The sequence below is a fragment of the Arachis stenosperma genome, chromosome 4, assembly GCF_014773155.1.
Source record: "Arachis stenosperma cultivar V10309 chromosome 4, arast.V10309.gnm1.PFL2, whole genome shotgun sequence".
Lineage (NCBI taxonomy): Eukaryota > Viridiplantae > Streptophyta > Magnoliopsida > Fabales > Fabaceae > Arachis > Arachis stenosperma.
In genome coordinates this window covers 3,554,600-3,581,418 of record NC_080380.1, presented here as the reverse complement: position 1 = coordinate 3,581,418, position 26,819 = coordinate 3,554,600, and the positions used below count along the sequence as shown (strand labels likewise).

General features: G+C 28.0%; 2 protein-coding genes and 1 long non-coding RNA gene across 4 annotated transcripts; 1 reads left to right on the top strand and 2 right to left on the bottom strand.

Moving 5' to 3' along the window:
- Positions 1–792: 792 nt before the first annotated feature.
- LOC130974344 (F-box/kelch-repeat protein At1g55270) lies at positions 793–5,422 on the bottom strand. Of its 2 annotated transcripts, none has more exons than XM_057899189.1 (4): positions 5,172–5,422; positions 4,990–5,056; positions 3,879–4,109; positions 793–2,269 (listed from the first exon to the last, which is right to left on the bottom strand). In XM_057899189.1, the coding sequence occupies exons 3-4, from the start codon at positions 3,945–3,947 to the stop codon at positions 1,019–1,021; spliced, it is 1,320 nt and encodes a 439-aa protein (XP_057755172.1). In that variant the 5' UTR covers positions 3,948–4,109; positions 4,990–5,056; positions 5,172–5,422; the 3' UTR covers positions 793–1,018. The 2 variants fall into 2 exon arrangements, with proteins under 2 accessions (XP_057755172.1, XP_057755171.1); XM_057899188.1 differs by having other exon boundaries at positions 3,879–4,089.
- A 5,818-nt stretch (positions 5,423–11,240) lies between these two features.
- LOC130976430 (uncharacterized) lies at positions 11,241–13,334 on the top strand. The gene is made up of 2 exons (XR_009084676.1): positions 11,241–11,628; positions 13,115–13,334. It is a non-coding gene; the product is annotated as an uncharacterized LOC130976430 (long non-coding RNA).
- A 2,686-nt stretch (positions 13,335–16,020) lies between these two features.
- Positions 16,021–23,468, bottom strand: LOC130973121 (phytoene synthase 2, chloroplastic-like). Its single transcript, XM_057897532.1, has 6 exons — positions 23,026–23,468; positions 21,797–21,847; positions 21,210–21,385; positions 19,146–19,381; positions 18,337–18,529; positions 16,021–16,347 (listed from the first exon to the last, which is right to left on the bottom strand). Exons 1-6 carry the CDS (start codon positions 23,372–23,374, stop codon positions 16,168–16,170), a joined length of 1,185 nt encoding a protein of 394 aa, XP_057753515.1. The 5' UTR covers positions 23,375–23,468; the 3' UTR covers positions 16,021–16,167.
- Between the last annotated feature and the right edge of the window lie 3,351 nt (positions 23,469–26,819).

Sequence of the window (26,819 nt, the reverse complement as noted above, 5' to 3'; positions counted from 1 at the left end):
CCGTCACTCTCTCACTCATTTAGGGTTTTTTGATGTACTCTCTATAGTTATTATCGTAATTGAGAAGACAGAAGAGTTACTTTACTTATATAGTTATATTGCAATAATAAGCTAATGGTTCTTTTGCAAATAAAATTAAATTGTGTTGGACAAAAAATTCTAAGGACTAACATAAACGCCACCTCAAATGAGTCAAATCCCAATAACATGGTGTCAATTGCTTGGATAATTCGACAAAAAAAAAAAAAATCAATTATATTTCACAACACCGCCATCTGCCATGTGAAAACTATATATGGATAAAAATTTCATTTTGCCGCAAGATCATGCGAAATGCTTTGAATCGTTTAGCCACAAGCCCACAACACGATATTACAAAATATACACTGATGCACATTTATGTCAAAACTTTTGTTTTTGCGTATATCATGAAAGAATATAATTATTTAAATGAAAAATCTAAATTTCTGAGTGATTTGTTATAACAAATAGCAAACAAGATGCAAAGTAAAATTCACCTTAGTAATACTTATTCCCATGAGAATTTTTACTCGTCATAATTTTCTTCCGGTAAGTTTAATCTATTGCTTATTTTTGTTTCTGATTTTTTATAGAAGCACAAACTCAAAAAATGAAATAAGTACATATTTTTCAAAAACATAAACTACTTTTTACTTTTTGGAATGACACACAAACGAGTAATTATTATATGCCGTTTTCCTAATAAATCATGTACAGCCGCAAATCATGCCAAACGAGCCTTATATCTAATTGTCTATCTAGCAAATAGCAAGAAAGGAAAATGGACAGCCTTAATTCATGATTGTAAAGGACGGACTCCATTCATTCTATTGCCAAAATAACAATTAAACTCATCTTTACAGGAAAAAAAAATACCACAATTTTTCCTACATTTCCCCCAAAACAAAGTAGATAAAACCTATTTCAATCAATTTCAGACGAAACCATCAGTTCTGCTAACAGTATAGCAAATATGATACTAAAGAACTTTTGAACCTCACGCTTGAAGCACTTGACAATGAACAATGTGACTCTTCAAACCACCACGCCCTGCTATAGTTGACCATAAATTTCTAACTAATGTCCTGATGTGACCCTCTCCGGCAATATTTTCCCATAGGTGAGGATTTGTTTCCACTTGCCTGTTTGGACTAGAAACATCGACTAGACTGATGCTCATATTGTTGCGGATGATGCATAACTTTCCATTGAGGGAAACAAGTGCAGCAGCATCGAGAGCACGGGAGCTACCCAAATGAAGCTTGCTGTCAATAAACTTTTTCCATGAATCTGTTGCAGTGTCATATACTGTGAGCTTGCACCCATCCTGGCAATCAAGTGCATACAGTTGTCCATGAAGCGAGATGCTAGGATTACGCCAGCCATTCACCATCCCATTACTAACTGGAGTCCAGGCATCGGTTTCAGGGGAATATGCTTCGCACATGACATTGCGACGCGACCCAAGTCCCTTCAGAAACCATGTTCCATTATGAACAACACCAATAAAGGGCACCATCGCTGTGCTCATCTCTGAGATAAAGTTCCACCTACTCCGATTTGGATCATAAACTTCAGCAGACCTAAGAGTTCTTTGAATTCCTTCGCATTCACCACCAGCCACATAAAGACAATTATTTATTACACAAGAGCCAAACAGATGACGTTTCCGCAGCATGTCTGGTGCCCTATGCCATTTATTTGTTCGGGCATTATAGAAAATGACACGTCTCATAGATCCCTTCAGAGGATCCCTTCCACCAAATAAGTACAAGTGACAACCGCTAAGAACTGCACAGCCAAATCCTAGTGCTTCAGAATATTCCACAGGAACAGGGGGAAGGGGTTGCCACAGTTGGTAGGTGGGATCAAATGCATGCAATGAAATTCTTCCATCACGATCTCTTTTGATGACATAAACCCACTCTTCGGCCATTCCAAGACTTTTTCTCAGTGAATAAAAGAAGTTTCCAGACAAGAGGCGGTGCCATCTTTTGCAAACCAAACGCAGTTTCCTGTGCTCTACCCGGGGTACTCGAATCAAACAAGCAATAGCAAGATCGTCAGGGAGGCCAGGTAGGAGAGGAGGCTGAACTCTTGTCCTCTCTCTCCGTGAGTTTTTTCTCCTATGTGCATTCGGATTTATGTCAGGTTGGATACATAGCTTTGATCCCGGAACAAATTTCCTTGCCCCAGCAACTGTTTTTAGGCCCGAATCTACTCTACAGTAGCATGAAACAGAATCAACCTGAATAACTTGATATATTAGTATTCTAACCATAACCGAGCAAAAGAAATATTTCATTTAACAGAATGTAAATGCCCAGATTAAGCTCTACGTATTGGTCTTAAGACTTCTAGTACCCAAGCAGTAACTGTTTTGGCATATATTTTCCAATGACTAAAAAAATAAGGTTTACGGAAGTAACATCACAATGTAATAAAAACCTTCATCATACTGGAATTTTTCACATTTTCTTTATATAAGTTACCTAATCTTATCATTATTTATGAAAATAGCTATCAAACTGCTGATGATGCTAGGACATTGAGATTCAAAAGAAAAACACCGAAAATAAGACAACAGAAATTTAAGAAGGGACATTGGTAAGTAAGAACATTAAAAATGCAAAGAGCACATTAAAAGAAAATCGATACAAATCGTTAATCATGGACATTTCAAAATTAAAAACAGAGACAAATGCTACAATCAATGTTGAGAGCAAGTCGAGTTAGACAAACAGAAGGATATCAGGAAGGAAAACAGCAGCGCAAAGGAGAAAGTTGTATTGCTTAGCAACTCATAATGGTGCTGAACAGCTCCAGAAAGGAGGGAACTATTGAGATTCAGAAAGATCTGAAGGTTCTGAGAGGAAACAATGTTGTTTTCCTCCAATTGAGAAATGAGCACAACGTCTTGAGTCTTGCCTGTCAGGGGTTTTGATCATGAATAGATGGAAATAGTGATTGGCGAATTAATTCCAACTTAAGAAAACGGTATCAAGGGAAAAATCTCCTTTGGCCCATCACAAAAGCATTTCAGAATGAGAAAAAATACCGACACACAATAACTATCAAGAAGCCAAGTAGGAGTGACGAGGAGGGATGGTGAAGACACTTCTCTGTCCCCACAATTACCATATTTTTCTAATCAAGATACATAGGAATTAGTAAACTTGCAAAACAAAAATGTAATTAAAGAAGAGCATAAAAACATGCTTTAAGAACATAATGAGTAGGCAATGCCTAATTAAACCAAATGTATGTAAGAAGTGATCGTTAAGAAGATGGGGAGGTTGAGTCAAAATATGACTAGGAAGCTATCATTATGAAATTTATGATATTTTTTAGCTTAACAAGCCTGTGTATTCAGATTCTGAGAAGATGTAATAAAAAATGGAGAGAACAATCATTAGCTCAACAGAGCTCTCCATTTCATCAGCATAACAACTCGAGTAACCATCCCTAATAAAGAAACCAAGTGATAAATCCATAAAGAGCCAAGAGAAAAACCTCAAATCAAAAAAAAAAAGGAGAGAGAAAAAAGAGACATGATTATTCCTGCTGATACCACTGCCAACAAACACGCTTAACCTTCAATCCAAATTCATTCATATTCCAATAAAATAAGGGGAAAAATTGAGTGGCAATCCCTAAAATAGTGTGAATTACTGATAAGGCTATAGGCTAAAGAGATTGACATTCATATTTAGTTTAGCTATTAAGATGGAATTTTGACTAGGTCAGCACAAAGGTCAATCAGTTCAAGTTTAGGTGTGCCTCAGAAAAAGCATAATATAAGAAAAGAAAAGAAAAGAAAAAAATGATAAAATAGACGAGAAATTGGAGTGACTCACCAGTGGAGCTTGAACTCTATAGCCCCTATGACTATGAGCATTAGAAGAGTGTTCAACTAACTGGTTCATTGTGCATCAAAAACAGGATTTAGTTTCAACTTTCAGCTTTCAAGTTTCAACTCTGTATTGCTGGGTCCAGATGAAGTTCTTAACAGCACCCTTCACTTCAGTTTCAGCTCTACCATCCATTTTCGATGCTTCAAATCCAATCCTATCCACAAGACAAAAAATCTTATAAAAATAGAAAGTTAGAAGCCCATAAGACGAGGCAAACAGTGTTCCCTCCAAAAACAGTTACCATGGCAACCTCCCACAGATCAAGACGTGGCATCCAAGCTTCAGTAATAATAAAATATAACAGTAACACTGAGCATTGAACGAGAATTTCCCCTACCAACATTGTTTGCATCAAATCAAACTCCAACTTCTTCTATAAATAAGTTCAGATGTATCTTTGGCTCTCATACCTCACTTCCGTACACAAACATCCCAAAGAGCAGCACCACCATAACACATTCAAAGTAATAGCCCCACCGAGAAACACAACCCCAAAATCCCAGACACAGATAAACAACCAACTAGCTGCAGCTGGCACAGAAAAGACCTCTGCCGAGGCAATTGTAAAGCAAAGCTGAATTGAAGAGGAATAAGAATCTTCTCAAAACTGGCACTATCACTCCCCCCCCCCCCTTTCTCTCTCTCTCTCTCTCTTCATTCTCCTATTTTAACCTCCTTTCGGTTTAGATTTCTCAGCCAGATAACATTTGCAGAAGCTTCAGCGGTTATCTTTCTTTTCTTTTTTATACATGCAAAAGTCCACATACTCTGGCTAATCACAAGTCCTTCAGCACTTACCACGTCAGCATAATAAAAGTCATTAACTCAACCACTTATTATCTCAAAACCTTTATCAATTAATAAAATACCTTTTTAAATGCAAAGGAAACAGTTTTATTACATTGTTAAGGTTTGGTTTCATGATTCAAGACTCTTCAGCAAGCTATTGAAATCTATAGGCTTAAGGAGCCATGACACTGAGACATGTCAACAATTAAGATAATACCAACTAAATAGCATACACCGGATAATGAATTGATAACAATATGAATACCTTGATATTCCAGAGCCACTAAGACCACCAATTCCAACCACACAATTTGAGTACTTGACACCCAGATCTTCGCAATACATCACAAATTTCATCAATCAGTTTTACATGAACCAAACCCTAGAAATTAAGAAACTAAACACAACAAAATCAGAAGGAAAAAAAAGAAAGGTAGAAAACCAAACCTGAGGCACCAAACGGCCGTGGCGCGAGGCTGTGAGTTAGGGTTAAGTGGTCAATGAGGGAGAGCAGCAGTGAGGAAGAGAAGTGAGTGTTTCTTACACACACAAGTTACAAGTGATAGATGGTAGCTGATAGTGTTGGGTTGGGAACTGAAAAATATATGATTAGATATTAATAAATGATTTAATTTGTGAATTTGTGTGTGGGAGTGAGAGAGAGAAAGGGGAGTGGGGTTGTTGTTCTTCATTGTGATTGCAAATTGTGATAATGGTCTTCTTTAATAAATGTTATGGGTGATAGGTCAAACCAACCCAACCACGAGGAAGGCAAAATTGGAGCCAGACAAGTCAAAAGCGACTTCAATTTCAGCGAATTTCTTACATACTCCAACATTTAAGGTTTTTCTTTAAAAAAAAAAACAACGTATCATATGCATAGACTAATTAATTAGACCATTAAAATCAGTAAAATTTTAAAATAATTATTTACTCAATTCTCTTTTAATTTATATATTTACTAAAATTATCTATCTATCTATCTATAATTATTATTGTCGGTGATACTATACGTAGAAATACTTTTTATAATTAAATCTAATTAAATTGGCACAAGTCTAACAATAAAAAAATTATGATCATGTATTATTGTTTTTCTTTTTTTACGCTTTTTTTGCATAAGAATTTTTGTTCGAGAACAAAAAACTTATTAACATAGCAAAAAAATTTTGTACATAATATATAAATTTTTTTTGCAAATATAATTTATTGGTTGGATGAGTCAATATTTTAGACACATAATCCTTTAAAAAATTTTATGGTGTACATAAAAAATTTGTGTTGTACATAAAAATTTTTTATATTATACATTAAAATTTTTGTGTTATGTGTATATTGTTAGTTGGTTGTCAATATTTTAGATATGTAGTCTTTTAAAAATTTGTGTTGTACAATAAAATTTATGTGCTGTACATCAAATTTTATGTGTTGTATACTAAAATTTCTGTGTTATGTATATTTTGTTGGTTGAATGTAAATATTTTGTGCATCTAATTTTTTGAACATGTATAAAAGAAGAAGATGAAGACGACGACAATGATGATGACCATGATGATAATGAAGGAGGATGAGGAAGAAAAAGAATGAGGAGATGCAATCAAACAAAAGAAGAAGACGACGTTAAAGAAGAAGATGATGACGTTAAAGAAAAACAAAAGAAGAAGAAGACGACAAAAATGATGACGACGACATGATATCAAAGAAGAGGAAGAAGAAACAACAACAGCATGCGTATATATTGTACGTTTGAAGAAGTTGTGTTTTAGTTGAGTATTTGATTTAAAAAAAGTTGGATGCCTAACTTGAGCGTGTAGTGTATTTTTTATTTTATTGGGCTAATTTTAAAGCTCATTATTCACATTATTTATGAAAGTCATTGTCTACCTAGCAAAATTAAAGTAAAGTATAGGTAGACAGTAAACAATGCAGTTAACCTCCCTTATCTATTTGTAATTTCTGTAGAAGTGTGGAGTATTTTTTATTTTATCGAACTAATTTTAAAATCTATTATTCACATTATTTACGAAAACTATTGTTTACCTAACAAAAATGTTATTATTATTCATTATTATTATTACAAATTAAAATCCATACAATATAATAGCAATAATTTTAATAGAATAATAAAAACAACAAATGATAACGATAACAATAATGATTGTTACTCGTAGAAAGACTATATCATCTCTTAGAAGCTAACCTCCTTCTTTAGAAGGCACGAGTGAAGGAAGTAAACCAGGAAGATAGAATCTGTAGGTTAAAAAAAATGAGAAAGTTTAGAATCGAGAATTTTATTAAAATTTGGCCAGTACTTAATTAATAAAAGAAAAGTAAGCAACTTTATACCATTACTCTATTAGATATAATTTTAAATCATTAAAAATATTAATAATAATTAATTAATAACTACAAATTATAAAATTTATTAGTCCTAACACTCCTCTAAAAAAATTTTTCTAAAAGCAACAATGTAAATCTCGTGACTATTTATAACATGAGGAAGGGCGAGATAATAGCTCCCTAATATTTTAGGTTGAGTTTTGACGATTACCAAATTTAAATATAACTTAAAAATTTTATTAATTAATTTTTAATAATAATATTTTTATTTAAATGTACTAAGGAATTTTTTTTTTAATAATATAAGCAAACTAGCTAAAGTCAAAATTTGAAAAAGTGTTAATAATTTTAGATATGGAATATGAGTAATCTGTTCACTTTAAAAGTATATTTTTTTAAGTTTTATAAGTGAAAAAGAGCTAAATATAAAATCATCTCACAAAAAGTGTTAACTAAAACTTGCGTTTTGACTAACAGTTTAAACTAAACGTGTTCAATAAATTAGATCTTTTCCAAAAATTAGCATTTCTCTCACCATCTATAAGGTAGTGTTTGGTGGAGAGATAACAATAAAAAGACTGAAATTGAGAGACAAATATTTACCTGTTTGGTGCAAAATAGAAGATAGAAATTGAAACAAAAATGAAACTCTAATTTAATTTGTACAAAAGATAAAATTGGAATTAATTAATTGAAATGAGTGTATTTTAGATATAAAATGTTATTAAAATTTTAGTCTTCATCTTTAAAAATTTTAGTCCTCTGTGTCCCTACTTTTTGGAGGTATCGAAATATTAAAATTTTGAAGACAGAAACAGAAATTTTAATACCATCAGTCTTTAAACCAATAAATATGATATTGAATCTTAGTCTCTCAGTCTCTATTTTAGTATCTCAAAACAATCGTTACCTAAAATACAGTACAAAACTATCTAAAACGACAATAGCGCATACACAAACAAAAAACATTTTGGTTTATGCACATTTTAAGGAACACAGAGATAGAGATAGAAGAAAGATTTTCAACGGATTTTTAATGCTCTATGTCCTATATACATGATCCTAACCCTAGAAGAATTACGAACAGAAAATACTAAAAGAAAGTGCTGAATTTTTTTTTAAACTTTATTCTAACTTTTTTATTCTTCTCTAACTCATTCTTTTTATATATTGGTCTGGATTACATTCTGTAAATTAGATAATAGTTCGTGTTAACTCAATACTAAAGTAGGGATTAATATTTAAATTCGTCCCTAAAAGATTATGTGATCTTCATTTTTGTCTCCAAATAATTTTTTTAATCAAATTAATTCCTGAAAGATAAACTGTTAGTCAAATTAATTCTTCGGTTAATCGGATGATAACGTGTCACGTTAAGTGCTACGTGGCATGATGGCGTGGCATGCCACGTGGCAGGTCAGTAACACGTGGCACGCCACGTGACAGGTCAGTGACACGTGGCAGTGTCACTTGACATATAAAAAAGTTTTCTATTAGTCAAAATAGTCCTTAAAAGTCCAGACGTAAGTCATTTTCATCCCTCAAATTTTAAAAATTAGTCAAACTAGTCCTTATATAATTTTTTTATTTTTCCTTCATAAAATTATCTCTCTCTTTTAATTTTTCTCAAAATCCCTCTTATTCTTTTCTATTCTAAAACATTTTTGTTACATTACTATATTTTGCTGGAATATATATATATACTCAAAATTAAAATGTATGTATTTATTAACCTAAACAAAGTTATATGCTCAAAATCAAAATTTATGTATGTTAACCTAAACAAAGTTATACCACTATTTTTTTTCTACTACATATTTTTTTTCCATTACGGTATTACTTATATATAGGAGGTAATGGTAGTGATACTTAGAGTCAAAATTCAAGAAGATCTACAAATTTTGCTTCAATTCCAAACTTTACAAAATATTGAAAATTTGTTGGTTAATTATTATTATTATAAATAAATTGCTTCTTAAGCGTAATACGTGCAAACATCATAATAAATTTTTGTGTGTTTCATATGTTTGAGATAGATTATATAATTTTTCTTTTAATTTCATAAATCAATGAGATAAAATGAAATAGAAAATATTATACCTATGCATAACACAGGCTACTCTGCACTAGTACATTATATAAATAGATATACTTCGTATTAAAATAAAATTCCTTTTGTTTTAAATGAAAGATTTAAAAAATTATATTAGAATATTAAGATTCAAAAAGCGATTCCATAAACTAGTTTTTCAATTATTGAGTTTTACTATATAAATTAAATAATAATAAAAATTATAATTTTAAAAAATTTAAAAGATTTAAAATTTAAAATAATTACTATATTATTTAGTAAAATTTAAAATATTAAATTTTTAAATATATAATCAACAATAATTTGATAAACTCATTTAAATAAAAAAAATTCACATAAAAAATTACAATTTGAAAATGTAAAATTTTAAAATACAAATGACAAAATAACTTTATAAAAATTTAATTATTTTTATTATTTTATGTAAAGAGAATTTTGTTTATTAAGGTTTAAAAAATAATATTAAAATTAGTAGTATAAAAAAATATTATAAATTTAATATTATAAAAAAATTATCTAAGGACTAATTTGACTAATTTTTAAAATTTGAGGGATGAAAATGACTTACATCTAGACTTTCAAGGACTATTTTGACTAATAAAAAACTTTTTTAAATGTCAAGTGACACGTGACATGTCACGTATTACTGATCTGCCACGTGGCGTGTCACGTCATTATGCCACGTGACACTTAACGTGACACATCATCATCCAATTGACAGAAGAACTAATTTGACTAACAGTAGTTTATCTTTCAGGGACTAATTTGATTAAAAAAATCATTCGAAGACAAAAATAAAAATTACGTGATCTTTCAGGGACAAATTTAAATTTATCAACGTTCTTGTATAAACATTTTGAGTCTTTGTATTTCATATATTTTTTAGTAAATTAGTCCATTAGTGAGTCTTTGTCCTAAAATGACTTAGCAAAAGAATATGAAAGTTCTTATGTCGGTGAAGTATCCAATTTAAGCTACTATTTAGTACTAAGAAGTTTTGAAGAAAAAATATTTAAGATTTTTACATTAGTGAGAATTCAATTTAAGTTACGTAATAATCTTACGAAAACTTAAATGAATAATATCTAACCTTCTTAGATTGATAGGATATCTAACTTAAATTTTACCTGAAAAAGTAAAAAAAAAATTCTAAAATTCTTAGGTTAGATTGTGATTCAATCTAAATCAAAGCTTAGCTCGAGCTAACTTAAACAAACTTGAAAAAAGAATATTTTTTATACGCTTATTTTAATTAAAAAACTCTCAACTTATTTAAATAAAGTTTGGACGCATGTATTTTAAAACCAATATATATTATATGTGTATATGATCCTTTATCTCTTTGATTTGAATCTTATGGTTTATATTGAGTTCGGAAGTATGCTTTATCTTTGATTAAGGTACCTCACAAAACGTTTTTAAAGCATTTTGAAGTTTGTCTATACCTCGAAAGTGGACTTGAAAACCTAGGTGTCGTTGCTCAAAATCAAATGATATGCCGAGAGCACAGTATTCAATATTACCAAACCTCCAATATCCTCCATTTGTTGAATACTCATGTTGCCGCTTCTATGCTTTGCTGTGTATAACCTAGGTTGAAACTTGAAACATGTTTCTTTAAATAAATTTGAAGTTGGGAAGTACCTTGCCTTAAGAGATTCTGCCGTGTGATTTCAATATACGAATTTGAGTTAATACTCAATTTGGTCGCTAAATTTGTACGCAAATTTTAATTTAGTTTTTAAAATTTTAATTAATCCTTAAACTTTGTAAATGTGTCTCACATTAGTTTCTAGGACGATTTTTAGTAGGGGTGTAAGTTACCGAATCGGATCGAAAAATACTGCAAAACCGAACCGAAAATTACAACAACCGAATGAAAAATCGAAAAAATCGGTTTTTTTGATTTTTTCGAATTAAACCGATCGGTTCGATTCGGTTTTCGGTTGGTTTGGTAAAAATTGAACCGAACCGAACCGAACCAAGGCAGATGCTCTCTAGTGATTGTTTTTACTAGTTTACCCTTAGTTTAACCTAGGTATAAAAGTCTAAATCTGAAACCCCTTCACCCTCTTTCCCTTTCACTCGCGCAGCCCTCATTCACACAGACACCCACTTCCCAACCCATCTTCTATTCTTCCTCCTCCATGCGGCCATGATTGAGAGAATGAGAGGTTGAGAGAGTCAGAGATCCAGAGAGCGTCATCCACCATCAAGGAAGCCCTCCACCGTCGCAAGTCATCAATTCATCTCCGACGCAGACTCGCATGCATAGCAAAGAGCAGCGCCATCATGTAGCCAGAAGCCCAGAAGCATCATCCAGTTCGCGCCCTCCACCGTCGCTCGAAGCCGCCGTCCAGTCATAAGTCGTGGCAACAAACCCTAAGCGGAGCAGCACTCTGGTCGCCGAGCAGCAGTCCATTCGCCGAGCCCTCTCCTGCAAAAAGCAACTGAACAATATCTTCTTCGGAGGTTAGAATTTGTCCTTCGTTATAATTTTTTCTACAGTAATTAATGTATATATTGTCAATAAACTCACCAATGAAACACAGAGAAGAATCTTTTTCGATCAATTTTCATGTCCTAACCTGGGGACGTTAAAATATATTATCGCCTTAAAAAATCTTTAATTCCGAATGGTGAAAACAAGCTTAATTAAGACCCACATTTTCATAGTCTGCAATATTTTTTCAATAGAATATATAACTTTAGTAGGATTTTTAGTGATATTTGTACTTGATTTAACCTGAATTATGCTGCCCTTTCATTTTGTACCTCCAATAATAATATAGCCTTTGTGTCTAATCAGGCAATCACATTATAATAGAACTAGTTAATTGTTTGAGTATTATTATTATTATTTATACTCAGAACACATGATCATGGTTTAAGATGTCCCACCAATCTTCAATTTGAAAAATGTATCCAATTTCAATCAAAAGATCAGTTTTCCATAAGTCCTTTATTGTTCAGTATATATAATCATGTAAGTGTAGCTGTTTGAATCCAGAATATACATTTAAAGGTCCTGACTTGCTACTTGCTAATCTTGTTGGATGACTTTGAATATTATGTAATTTATCTTGGTGTCTTTTTGCTCTTGTTTTGAATGAATGTGTGTATGTAACTGTAAATCTAAAAATATTGGGAAAAGTTACAACTCACATTGGAATTAAAGGTCATCATCATCATCATCATTGAGAAATTTTCAATTTATATATAGAACATACATGTCCCTCATTTCATTAATTTTTTGTTGCTGTCTCTGATTGTTTATGGTCATTTAAATTCTGTTGATTGGCTTTAAAAATGAATTAATTATGATTCTGTTTATGAGCTGCTTATGAGATGCTTTGATTCTGCTTATGAGCTGTTAATGAAATGAATTCTGCTTTGGTTCTTCTTATCATTTACTTGCTTACTCTCTCTGTGCATATATTGATAGATTGATAGATAGATAAATATATTGTAGATGAATAATGAATTGTAATTAACTAATAACTATGAACCTGAGGGAGCTGGATACCTTTTTCTGTCTAAGTATCTTCGTAATTTAATTTTTGGTATTCTTTTTTGTATAAGTTATGGATTTGGGATATTTTGGTTAGCTACGAATTTATCTTTTGGGATATTTTGGTTAGCCACAAGTTTATCTTTTATGCAGTGCTTCAACTACTGCATTATAATTAATAATTCTCTACTCTGCACATAATTCTCTCTCACACACACACTGTTTTAATTTATAAATTTTAACTATTACTCTCAAAGCTACACATATATAAGCTTTAAATGTTGAAAACAATATTTTTAAACAAATATTAATGTTGAATTTGTTGATGGAAACAATACTTTTAGTGAAGTTGATGAGTTTGGATGCTGATTTATATATTTATAATTTATAATCTATATTATGTTTATGTTTATAATCTATATTGATTTTTTTGTTTTTTTTTTGTAGAAATTGCACCAACCGAAAAAGATGATGACGAGTCTGGTGTGGATTTAGATTGGTTTTTATTTGTTTTAAAGTGATTATTTCGGTTTAAAGTATGTTTATTTATGTTGTTTTGCTAGATATTTTTAGTTGTCTTTATTTTATGTTTAATTAGGTTGAATTTGTATTGAATTTGGATGTAATATACTCTTGGTTATTCTAGTTTATTAACGATTTTAAACTTCATCTTATGGTAATTTAAATGCTGATTATTAGGTGTAAAAAAATCGAAAAAACCGACCGAATCAAACCGCTGTTGGTTCGGTTTGGTTCGGTTGTTCAAACAGTAGCCAACCGAATTGTTGGTATTATTGTAAAACCGATCAGGTCGGTTCGGTTGGTTTTCAATCCAAAATCGAACCAAACCGAATCGATTACACCCCTAATTTTTAGTACAAAAAAGTTAATGAAATACTGATATGGACAGTCAGATGTCCCGCGGAAACATTTAAAATAATAAAGGGCATCGTATCACTTGTTTTATTAGGAAAATTTTAATAAACACCACTTATGATATTGTTTTTGGGTTATTAGAGTGCCAAAATCAAAACTACATCGTCATTTTACAGAGTCTAGCGTGTCATCCGACTTTCGATGACAGCATTCTGTTAATGTCTGTATATTAAAAATTATTTCAAAGACTAACATATATGACTCATATTCGCAAATTTTGATGACTAAATAAAAACAAGTAAAATTTTAGAAACTGAATTGAGGATCGTATGCAAATTCAGAGACAAAATTGAGTATTATATTATTATTTCATACAAAATTTTCATCATTCACGAGCCTAGCTTGCTTTGCTAGTAATAAGCTAGATTGAAACTTGAAAGCCTTAGACATGCATAATCTTCGTTTCCCAATCTTGCTTCAATCTGATGCACAGTGTTGAGTGTGATGGCAAGAAACATCCCATTACACATAAGCTTCTTCCATACTTTAAACAAAGTAAAACTTGTGTCTTTATTTGTTCTTCGGTGGATGTTATAATACTCCCTTGATGTTTGGAGTTTTAAAACTCCATATACTTTTAACAAAAAAAACACTATTAAAATTTAAAATTTAATTTACTTTGCATTGATTTAGATTAACATTTAATGCATACTGATGAAATCAATAAATAATTAATACTTTTTTTTGAAAAACTACAAATATATTAATTACAACTTATAAAATATATTTTTAATAAATGATAATTATAATTATTATAAGAAATTTAATATGCTTTATTAGTATATAAGTTATTTAATTAGTTAATAAAATCTAATTAATTAATAATTCTATATTTTATTTATTTTCATTATTTATTTAAAATGATAATTTATTTCATAAAGTTTAGTTAATATATTATCTTCTTTTGTTCATTGAAAATAATGAATTTGTTCACCGACAAATCGTATTCGTATATTTTATTTTTTTTATTAATCTAATTTTATTCACATATTTGAATTTTAAATTTTTAAAATTTTTTATTTAAAATTTAGATAGATATAATTTAAATTAATAATTTAATTTAATAAAAATAAACGTATTCGTATTATTTTTATTATCTTAAGCAAAAAATATCTCTAACTATATTTTCTAGGTAAGATTTATTAATCTTTTCAGATATTATGTACTTATATATACACTCTAATATTATTAATTTGAAAGATTACATATATCTATCTTTTTTATTGAGATATTTAAAAACCATGTTTAACCGCTTTAAAAAAATAATACGAAAACATTTATTTAAAATAAGATGAATATATTTATTTAAAATTTAAAAATTTTAAATAAATTTATTCGTATTAATTTTAAAATAATATGAATATGTTTGTTTAAATAAAAAAATTTAAAATAATAAGAGTATTATATCTTTTTAATTCTTTTAAATTTTTATTTTTATCATAATTTTATAATAATTTAATATCAATTTAAAAATGAAATAAATTTAAATTAAAACAAAAAATTTAACCCAAATAGAATTTAATGTTAATTCTTTTCTCTTTCCTTAATAATTAAATGATGATTCTTCTCTCTCTTCTTAATTAAGGAGTACTAAAACTCCAAATACGTTAACTTTTGTTTAACTCTTTAAGAAGAATTTTAATACTCCAAACCTTCTAGGAGTATTGAATCAGGCGCCATCTTCCCACAAAAGTTGGTACATTGTAGTAGAGGTGAGCTCATAGTTATATAGAATGCAATAAGACATTCTAGAGGCTCATTTTTTCCTATATTATAAATAAATGTGTCATATACATTGATATTTTTATAACATTGTGTATTACACTGTTATGGGTCTGATTCATTTTTTTTTAAAGAACAAAAACGTGGATGACATTTTGTCACTTAATAACAATTTTTAATTAAATAATAACAAAACCGTATTAACGTTTTGTATATATTTATTGTTTTTTAATTGATTAAAAAAAAACGTCAGTGACATTTTGTGCAAAACATCGACAACGTTTTGTTAAAGACGATAGTAATGTAGATGAGAAAACTACTGCAGTAACATTTTTTCTGTAGCTATCCAAAATTCCCACAACAGTGTCAAACACAGCTTTTTGGGTATTTTGGTGGATTACACCAATTTAAACCTAATATTAAAAATAAAAATCATATATATATATATATATATATATATATATATATATATATATAATTAGTAAATTTATGTCAGATAATTATGCGGGAGCTATTTTACTATTAGTGATTTTTTCCAATAACAGGTTTATTTATTTCAGATTTATTAGAAAAATAGGGAAAAAACACACATACATATACATATTGTTTTTCTTCCACAATGATTCGAGAACAACATTTTCACTTTTCTATTTTGTAGATGTTTGGATTCCCATCTTAGATATTTCACGTTTGCACAAGACCTACGATCTGTACAAGGAAGCCAATGCAATTAGCTAGCTTGGTCCTCTTGTTTTTTTTCCTTCTCTTTTTTTTGTACAAATTTGGTGTTGCTATTGCAGTATCAATTTTTTTTTTTTTTCATAACTAATAGAATTGCAATATTAGCCTTGGTAACGAGGGATCAAATTGGTGTTGGGACTTGAGAGAGATCGTTTGTAAGCAAGAGGCAACATCAGAATCTTCTTGGTTCGTCCAACGTAAGCTCGTTTCGTCAGATTGTCGTAATCGTTGTCTTCAATTGCATCCAAGATCTTACGGTATAATATTAATGACGACCAAACCTGAAAATAATAATACATGAAGCAAAATATTATTGCCTCTGCAAATAACTGAAATTAAATTATCACTATACCCTCCTTAACTTTATTGCAACTTTATCTATGTATAATTGAGAAATATTAGGAGGTAATGTTTGTTATTAATATTAGCTAACACCTTATTTTTTATATTATTAGGATTTAGTATTAGAGTTTAGAGTGGTGACTTAAGTATTAGTTAAAAGTGATAAATGTTATTGATTATGTAGTATTGATAAAACAATGTTATAGAGCTAGCACAATTTATTGTTTTTAACCAATAATTAACTAACAATATTTAAAAATATTAGCCAAAAAATATAGTATCAAATTGCTGGGCTGAAAGTGTTGGATTACTGCTCAAAAGTACTTGCCAATATCAATTAAAATTGCTCACCCTCAATTTTTTCTCTTTTACCAAATATATATATATATATATATATATATATATATATCCGTTATATATGATTGGTTACAGCCATAAGCTTAGTCCGTTATGTTAGTTATTCTAAATATCTCAGTCAAAGTGAGCATCCTATATATAGCTATGTAATGCAATAATATTTACCAACGAGAACAACTAGATATCTTTTAAAAATTGTCTATTATTCAGTCTTTAGAGAGAAACTAAAAAATAAGTAATTTTTTATTAAAAAAATAAATAACTTCCTATAAAAATAGATATTTAAATTAATTAAATAATATTATTTAAATAAAAAAGTTGACTAAAGACTGAAAATTTAAAGGATAAGTAATATTTTTTTACTAAAATATTATTTGTATACTAAAATCAATTGCTAAAATCAATTATCAATATATTTATATATACATATATGATTTAATTTTTTTAATGTGTATTTATATTTTAACATATATTTTATATTGATAACTAATTTTAGTGTATACGTAATATAGTTGTAATATTTAGGGGAAAGTATTGTTTTGGTCCCTAATATTTAGAGTCAGAATGATAATCGTCTCTGACGTAATTTTTTATTTAGAATTATACTTAATGTTGTATTTGATTTTGAAATTGTCCTTTTGACTTTTTACAGACAAAAATATCCTCCACCACCATCATCTTTATCACCACCACCATCTCCCTTACTCCTACTTACCAAATACCAATAATCAGATTCAAGAACACCAACAATAACATATTATTCAAATTCAGAAACAACATCAAATTCAACAATAAAATCATAAAATAACAAATCAAAATTAAAATTACAAAAACAGAAGTAGGAACAGACATAAAATCAAATGCAGAAACAGAATCGAAAGCAGAAGCTCAAGCAGAAACAGAAAACAGCAACCAAAGTAGAAGCAAAAGCCGAATAAGAAGCAGAAGCTGAAGCAAGAAGCAGAAGCCGAAGCAGAGCTCTCTCCCTGGCTCACGTCTCCTCTCTCCCTCGTGAGCTCTGATTTTCGACGGCAGCTCCAAGCTTCACCGACACCGTCCCCTCCCCCTTCCCCTTCCCCCTCTTTCTTTTCCCTTTCCCCTTTCCCCTTTTCCTTCCTCCGGTCCTTTCTCTTTTCCTTCCCCCTCGCATTGTTTTCTCTTTTTGTTTTAATTTTATAATTTTTTATTAAAGTAAAGGTAATTTAGTTTTATTAAAAAAAAACTATTTTAATATGAAATAAAACGTTTGAGACGATTCTAAATAAAAAATTACGTTAGGGACGATTTCAATTCTGAGCCTAAATATTAGGGACCAAAACAATACTTACCCCTAATATTTATCACTACTTCTATAATGTAATGCATGCAATAATATATCTCTCTCTCCTTATAGTCTTTAGTTAGATTTATCACCCATAAACATTATAATTTTTAAAAAACTATCTTTTAAGAAGTCAATTTTAATAAGTTACTTCGAAAATTTTACTAAATCAAGTTTAATTTTATCTCAAAACACTTGAAAATGGTTTGAATATATAAAATAAAAAACAAGTATTATAATTGGAACGTACCGGCCAACGGCTTGCCTTATGAAGCTGAGAAGCTCCTTGTTCGGACAAATTGAAGTAAAATCTTGCTCTCATAATCTGCTCTTTCATGAACTCTCTCCAACTTTCACTTACCTTTCTTCTGAATATATCTTCTTCACACAATCCAAACTGCGCCAATTCATCTTGTGGAAGGTACACTCTACCTCTTATTGCACTAAAACAGGTTCTCAATTCGTTAAATTAAGAAAATGTTGATTTAACAATCAAAATTAATAATTAGTTGTGCACTTTAAATATGTGCTCAACTTTTAAAAAAAATTCTAAAACTTATTTTAATTAGTTTATTCAATACTAAATACAAATGGTAAGAACAAAAACCTCTGATAAAAAAAATAAAAAAATTACGTGTACATTAAAAATCAACCACTATAAATTTTTGTATAAATATATATTTTATTTAACTTATTTTCAATGTGTATTTTAGTATTTTAATATGTATTTTATATCGGTAGTTAATTTTTTATATATATGTAGTATAACTAAAACAAAATAAAACCAAAATCGGGAGAAAAAATTTATACGATAATATCACTACTCTTATTTTGATAATATCATTTTTTTTTCTATAAATTCATATAAAATAATACAGAAAAATCATGTAAGGAGTAGCATTAAAAAGTTAAAACTGACGTTATCATCCCCTTAAAAACTATACCAATATTTATAAACAACAAAACATATTTAAATTAAATCAACCTATATATATGTTAATCTGTCGATACCTGTTCCATAAAATTAAAGTGATAGATAGAGATGAAATAGAAACTTACTCTTCACCCACATCCCTAAGAATGTTTGTTAATTGATTTCCAATCCCAAGAGAGAGTGCTGAATCATATACACTTTGAGGAGGGATGATAGATTCGGGTGCAATACCCATTATTGGAACACTCATTAATCCAACAGTTCCAGCCACATAGTAGCAGTACAGATATAATTCTTGGAAGTTTTTGTATCTTGTTTTCTTTGTATCCATTCTCATACCTTCTATCATGTCCCTGAAAGGCTGTCAGACCAAAAACAAAAAGTTTAATTTAATTAAGGCTCCATCATTAGGTTAATTTTTTTTGTTATGTTTTTGGAGAATGTGTTATGCATAAATATAGATGATGGGTGTGTTTTTAAATAATACTGATGTGTTACTTTATAACTCGGTCTTTATTATGTATTATGAGTCATAATTCGGCCTTAATTATTATTCATTCTTTGATTGTAATTGATACCTTTGTTACCGACTTAATGACTATCATTTTCATCTTAATGACCAAACGGTAATAACATGAATATCATTCATCAATTTTATGCCTATAAAATAAACCTTTTATATCCAATCTAAAAAACAAACATGATAAGTTCTATTTTCATGTCTTACATTTTATATTTATAGAATTATTATAAACAAAACACATGATAAATTCTATTTCATATCTTACTTTCTATATTTATAGAATTATTATAAGAACACAATACTGACTTAAACATTGGAGTGCCTTTGCAGGTACACTCCTCCCCTCTTTATTGCTCACACCTCACACCCGTCAAAGAAAAAGTTCGAATTAGCAGGATTGACAATTTAGCATCCAAGACGATAGCTCAGCAATCGTTTGTCACGAGAGCCGACTTATTCTTCAAACAAGAACAAATACAAAATGATTTTTTTTAATTTGAAAATACAAATCGAAAGCGGAGTTTTTGGGAGGTATGGAAAATAGAAACTCTGAGTTGTAGAGTGACAAATTCAAATTCAAAAGGTTGCAATGCAAATCGGAGTCTCGGATTTGAGATTTTTTGTTTTAAGGTAGAAAAATCGGCGGGTGAATTTTGGGATTTTAAAAAGAAAAAAATTAGAAACTTAGTATCGACTCTTTGATTTGTGACTTTCCTAAATCGAATGATCCGATTTGTTTTTAGCCTTTTTTAAATTTCACACTCCAAGATAACATACAATGAAACCAATAACAACATATAACATCAACGTTTCCTCAATATGTAGATTAAAAAGTACCATCATTATATTATTAATTAGCCATTATTTAGTAATGAAAGATTTTCACATAAGCTAGTTATGTGTAATCTCTTATCATCGACTAGAAAGGTCTAATAAAAATATGATATTTTATATAAAAGGGAGTGAATGTTGAAAGATGAAACATACATGATATAAATGTTTTACATAAAATTAAAAGGATTTATTTCGTGAATGATTGGTTGATGTTTAATTTATTTATACCACTTTTTTAATTACTCCAACATAAAATTTTAGTTTAAAAGAAAAATAAAAATAAAAACCAAATCAAAATTTAAATGTTTTTTTTTCTACTACTTTTAGAATTACTTATCGAGTTCAATGAAAAATACGTACTTTTTAATGTTCGAACAAACTATATTTGTATTCATATACTATCCTTATATTGACATATGCTAGCGAGAAATATAAGAATACAATTTAAAATACAAGATAATCAATACTTTTAGTTATATTTTTATACTATTAGAAGTTCTGGTTACTAAATTTTTTTATTTAGGATACAGATTATTGACTAAAAATTAACTAGACATAAAAAATGTACGCAAATTATTTTGATGTTGACAAAAATATTTTTAAATTTTACTGTTGATGAAAATATTTTTAAATTATTTAAAAAAGTGACAAAATTTTAAAAAATATTTTTCTGATAACAAAATTTAGAAATATTTTTGTCAATATCAAATAAGTCGAGTGTATTTTTCTCAGTTACACATATTTTATTACTATAAATCTTTGTGATTGCAATTTAAAATCATGATATAGGTAAAGAAAGAATTAGTATTATTACTAATAATGATTTAGGTACCTTAATATCCAAGGGAAAGTTGGAGATTGTATCAGTGAGAGCAGCATCAAGCAAATCATAGGGTCTTCCATTGAAAATATCATGCAATCTCTCTTCCCACCTATCAAGAACACCACAGCTCTTCATGTAATCTGCATTCGGACCATCAACCAATTCATCCGTCCTCCTGCACCAAACTGATACATATTCATGCATTCAATCATTATACTTTTAATATAAGATTTTTATTTGATTAGATATATTAATGTTAACTACTTCAATGAAGATGTCAAAAATATTTTTTTATAATAATTTTTGTTTTGCTACATTTTATCAGAAGTAACACTTTTATAATATATAAAAATCAAGTTTTAAAATCTATCATCCAATGATTAAAATGAAGTATCTTTATATAAAGACAATTATAAAATCTTCATTAGAGTATCTACCATTCAGAAAATATACTTTCTTCTATTCATTGAAGAACTTCAATAATATATATATATTTATTTGTCTCGCAAATAACATTAATACTCATAAATTATGGGCTAGAAAATTATATATTCATCATCATCTTTAATTTCTTCTAGGTTTGGTTACGTACTTACCATAAATTGCCCATATAGCTTTTTGTCTTTCTTGTGTCATAAGCAAAGTTCCTGTTCAAAGAATGAATAATATGGTCTCAGTAATTTTTGGAAGAAGACAGAGAAAGTCACGATAATAATGCAGAAAGTACTAATTCTTTGGTTTATAACGCCGGCCAATTTAGATTTTTCTTTTTAATATTCTAACAATTCATATTTATTAAGAATTATGTACCTTTACCTTCTAGACTTCTACAGGATGTTCAACGTAAGCAAATTATGGTTTGCAATTCAAAGTCCCAATATATAGGGTCAATTTAGATAGGTTTATAAGTTTTTATTTTTTATTTTTAACTTATAAAAAATTATAGCATTAATATTTAGTGTAATTTTTAAAATTAAATTGTAACTTTTAAAAAATTATTTAAGTATTTATGAAAAAGTTAAAAAAATTATTTCTCTTATAATAAAAAGATTTTTTATCATTCTTATTTTAAAATAAATATTTTTAGGACTAAAAAATTAAAAATAAAATAACTTATTTATAAACTATTTTTAATATAAGTATTTATTGTTTAAATTTTTTTTAAAAAAAATTTAATTAAGTTGTTTATCTAAATTGAGCCATAGTCATAATATTATGATGATTGTAATTATGTCTGTATCCTTGACCATAATTAAAATTTAAATCTTGATTATTTACACTACAAGTTTCTATTATATAAAATTATTTGATAAATAATAAATTTTAATTATATTAATTATATGTCAACTATAAAACTGATGACTATGTAATATGGCTTCTTACAATTAAAGTATACAAATAATAGAACAAGATAAATACAATATTAAAATCTTAAAGTAAGAAAAGTTGATAAAATAAGAAAATGTTAGAAGTATTCATTTAAATTTTTAAGAGAAATAATATTAGAACTCTATGTTCGAAAAATTTAGAATTTGATATTTAGTAAATTTCGAAAGAAAACTCTTATTTGAAGGAACATGTTAGAAATATAAATAATCATTTATTTTGTCTCTTCCTATTAATTTAAATTTTTAAGAAAAATAACAGTGTGACAAGAAAATAAAAATATAATCACTTTTAAATTAAAATAATTAAATTTAAATATCATCATTATTTTAGAGGATTTTTTCCCTGAGTTGCCAAGAGCAAGAAAGAAAAGCAAATAATCATGTTATTAGCATTATTGAGGAAATTAGAGTAGTGGATATTAATTATGATTAGTTACCTAGATAGAAGGTCTTAGCATATTCCTTACAAATCTTCCTACACATTTCATATCCATCCTTGAGAAAACAAGGCTCAAACCGCGGCTTAGTAGTTGTGGCAAAATTACCATTTTGACACTGCCACTCAACAACCTCCTGCACATGCAAATCAGCAAGAGGAACACCCTGTTTTGACAAATGACGAGGAAACATTATTACCGTACCACTACTTTCTGCTAATAATTCTCTTCTTCTTTGTTTTGGAGCCACCATAACTGCCACAACTTCTGACCTTATACCACCAAATCTCCTACAACAAGTGATGGAGGAAGAATAAGGTTTTGGTGCCAAGGAAAATGACATACTCATCTTCTCAACTAAAATTCTTACTATAACAATAATGAGAAGAAACAACTATACCAAATGATTGGCCTATCTTCCTTATAATGTAGGATTCTATCCTAGTGGCTACTTTGTAAGCTACCACCCATATAATAAAATTTAGGGTAAATAAAGTTTATCAAAAGTTTTAAAAATACCTTTAAGTTTTATTTTGTTTTAACTTTGTCTTAAAAAAATTTTATTTGCATCAAATATATTCTTAACGGCTAAATTTTAAAAAAAATTAAGACCAGTTTAACAATAATGCATGAAAATTATTCTTAATTTGTTTGTGTTGAAGGATTAATTTGATAAAATTGTTGTTGAATTGGTCTTAATTTTTTTGAAAAATTAATCGTCAGGGATATATTTGATGCAAATAAAAAATTTTTAGAATAAAATTAAAACAAAATAAAACTTAAGAATATTTTTAAGACTTTTATCAAATTTCAATAACAAAAAATATACTTTAACCTAAAATTTAATTTTAATATATTGTCAGTTAAAATTATTTTATATATATGTTTAATTACATAATATTATATTAACAAAAATAATTATAATTATACTGTAAAATATACTATCAGAATATCAAAATTAAATTCTTTTTACAATGCATATGCTGTGGATATACCATCATCGCTACATATATATGGCAATATAATAATAGGGTGTAAGAAACAACCATTTCAGTCCTTATCAATGATCTCATCATAGAAAATTATGGAAATATATAAAAAATATTAAAAAATTATTAAAAATTATTATTTTTTATTATTATTTAATCATTAACTAATTTTTTTTTGTCTAATTTTTTTAATTTTGTAATTAAATAGCATATTTTTGTCTTATACTTTTAAATATTAAAAATTAATTAATAATAAAAAATAATAAATTTTGATGATCTTTTAACTTTTTTTTAATATATAATATATAGTTTTTGTACTTTGAAACTCATGCATATATATTTTTCTAACCAGTTGCTCAATTTTTAAATTTAAAAGATGCTAGTTTATGGCTTTATGCAACTCATATTTAAAATATTATTTTGTCTGATCTATATATTTTTTTTATCAATGAACAAATATTATTTTAATAAACAATCATCAATTAACAAAATAAAGAATGAAGAGAAGTTCATGATTCGAATTGTTATTGCAGAAAGGGAAAGAAATATTAAAAAAAATTAACTTGTTTCCAATTTTTTTTTCAATTTCAAAAATGAATAAACTCAATAATAAAGTGATAAAGTAAATTGGAGTAGTCACCTTGAATTTTGATTGATAAATACCATTAATTATAAGCAAGTCTAACTAATTTGATTTAAAATTAATTTTTATTTTCATTTCTGCTAGATAATTAATAAGTGATGCAGCCAACTAAGGATTACATAATTAATTATGAATCAATCATGTTATATGTATATAAAAAATTAGTCATTATATAAGAATATATATTTAGTGTATAAAAAAATTATTATGTAAAAAAAATTGATTATTTAACTATAATAAATTTAATTATTTTATTTATTATAACATATTTGATTATTTTAAGAATTGATTATTTTATTTAAAAAATATGTAAAACACGTATAAATATACATAAATATAGATTTATAAAATTGAAAGACAAGGTTACAATAAATCTCTTTGTTTAGTTTTTAGTTTTATAAAACTAGTTTATCAAAATTAGTTATGTAATAACTTTTTTAAAATCTGTAATATATATGTTTGATAAATTAAATTAAAAATAATTTTTAATGATTACAAACAACAATAATTGTGATATTTTTAAAATTTAAAATATTATAATAAATATAGATATATGAATAAATTTAAATATTATTAATATATAAAGTTATTATAGATTTTAATTTTAAGAAGTAGAAATCAATTAAAAAAAATCTATTTTACTATTTTACGTGCTTTTAAAAGTATTTTCTATTTTTTTAAAACTTGTAAGTATAAGTACACATTATCTTCTTTATTTATTAAGACAAAACGAAAATTTTGTACTTTTAAAAATATAAAAATATCTTTAAAAAGTTTTAAAAAAATCAAATCTTTGTATAGTTTAAAAGATATAAAAATTAGAGATAGATAATATATCTTAAGTAAATGTTACGTCTTTTATTTATAGTGTTTAAAAAATAAATTTGGAGAAGATTCGAATAAATTTATATGCGATATAACAAGATTCTACGTGAATATAATTCTGATTACATATTTTATGGATCAGTATGTCTTTAACGAAATTGTTTTTTGAGAGTTGAACCGTAACAAAAAAAAAACTCAGGCGCAGTCGATTTTACGTAAAGTTGATAGCTGAAAGTCGTTAGATGATTTAATTGATTTGATTAAATTATTTAATGGTTCTCAACTATCAACTTTAGGTAAAGTCAACTGCACCTGAATTTTCACGGTAACAAATAATAAAATAGGAAAGTTTTGAAATGCTTATGTAACACAAGAATGGGATTACCGATTACCTTGTAGTGCATAGTTTGAAAGAGGGAGAACGAGGTTTACAAAGATGCTGCTTTTGTCTGTAAATGAAACGGCAAGCTAAACTACTTTCTTAGTTCCGCTAAGCGTGTCTTGTAGTGAATTTCCTAGTAAAGAATCTCGCTCACTTACGATGCCTTTTCGAACTCTATACGTTTTGTTTCCGTTTTATAGAACATGTCTTTTAGTAAGCAGCGCGCGGCATATCTATTATTCTTCATCATGTGTGGACCACGCATCTTAACTTTTATTGGAACATTGTTTATGTCAATCTCATTTACATAGATGACAAGGTTTGGCATCTAATCCTTGTTGTTGTTGGCACACGTGTCTCATTATTTATAAATGAAAAAGTATAAGAGGTCAATGGAATATTCGTACAATATGTACAATTGAGATTTAGAAATGTCCGATTCAGTATTAGACATATAACCATTAATGTTACTTTTTTTCTGGAGATGAATGGTATATATCATGATATAATATCAGAATTCTAATTTCAAAAGGTCAAGAACTCGATCCAATATGAAATGTTCGTATTTACATGCATGCATGGAAGTAGTGAGACGTTTCTATATATAGTGAAATTTTCTTGTGCTATCGGGTTCTTAAGCAAAAGTGCATTTTCCATAAGTATATGGAGGAGAAGAGAAAGTAGCTAGGTGGATGTTACAATATTTTTTTATTATTTGGGGTTTTAAAATTTCATTAAAAATTTATTTTAATTCTATATTAATTTGGTTAAACATATATGTATTGATAAGGTCATTAAACAATTAATATATACTAAAAAAAATTAATTTTTTTTGTAAAATTATAAATACATTATAACTTTTAATTTATATTTTCAATAAATTATAATTACTATTGAAAATTTAATATGTTTTATTATTATATAAGTTAAGAAATTAATACATACTAAAAAAATT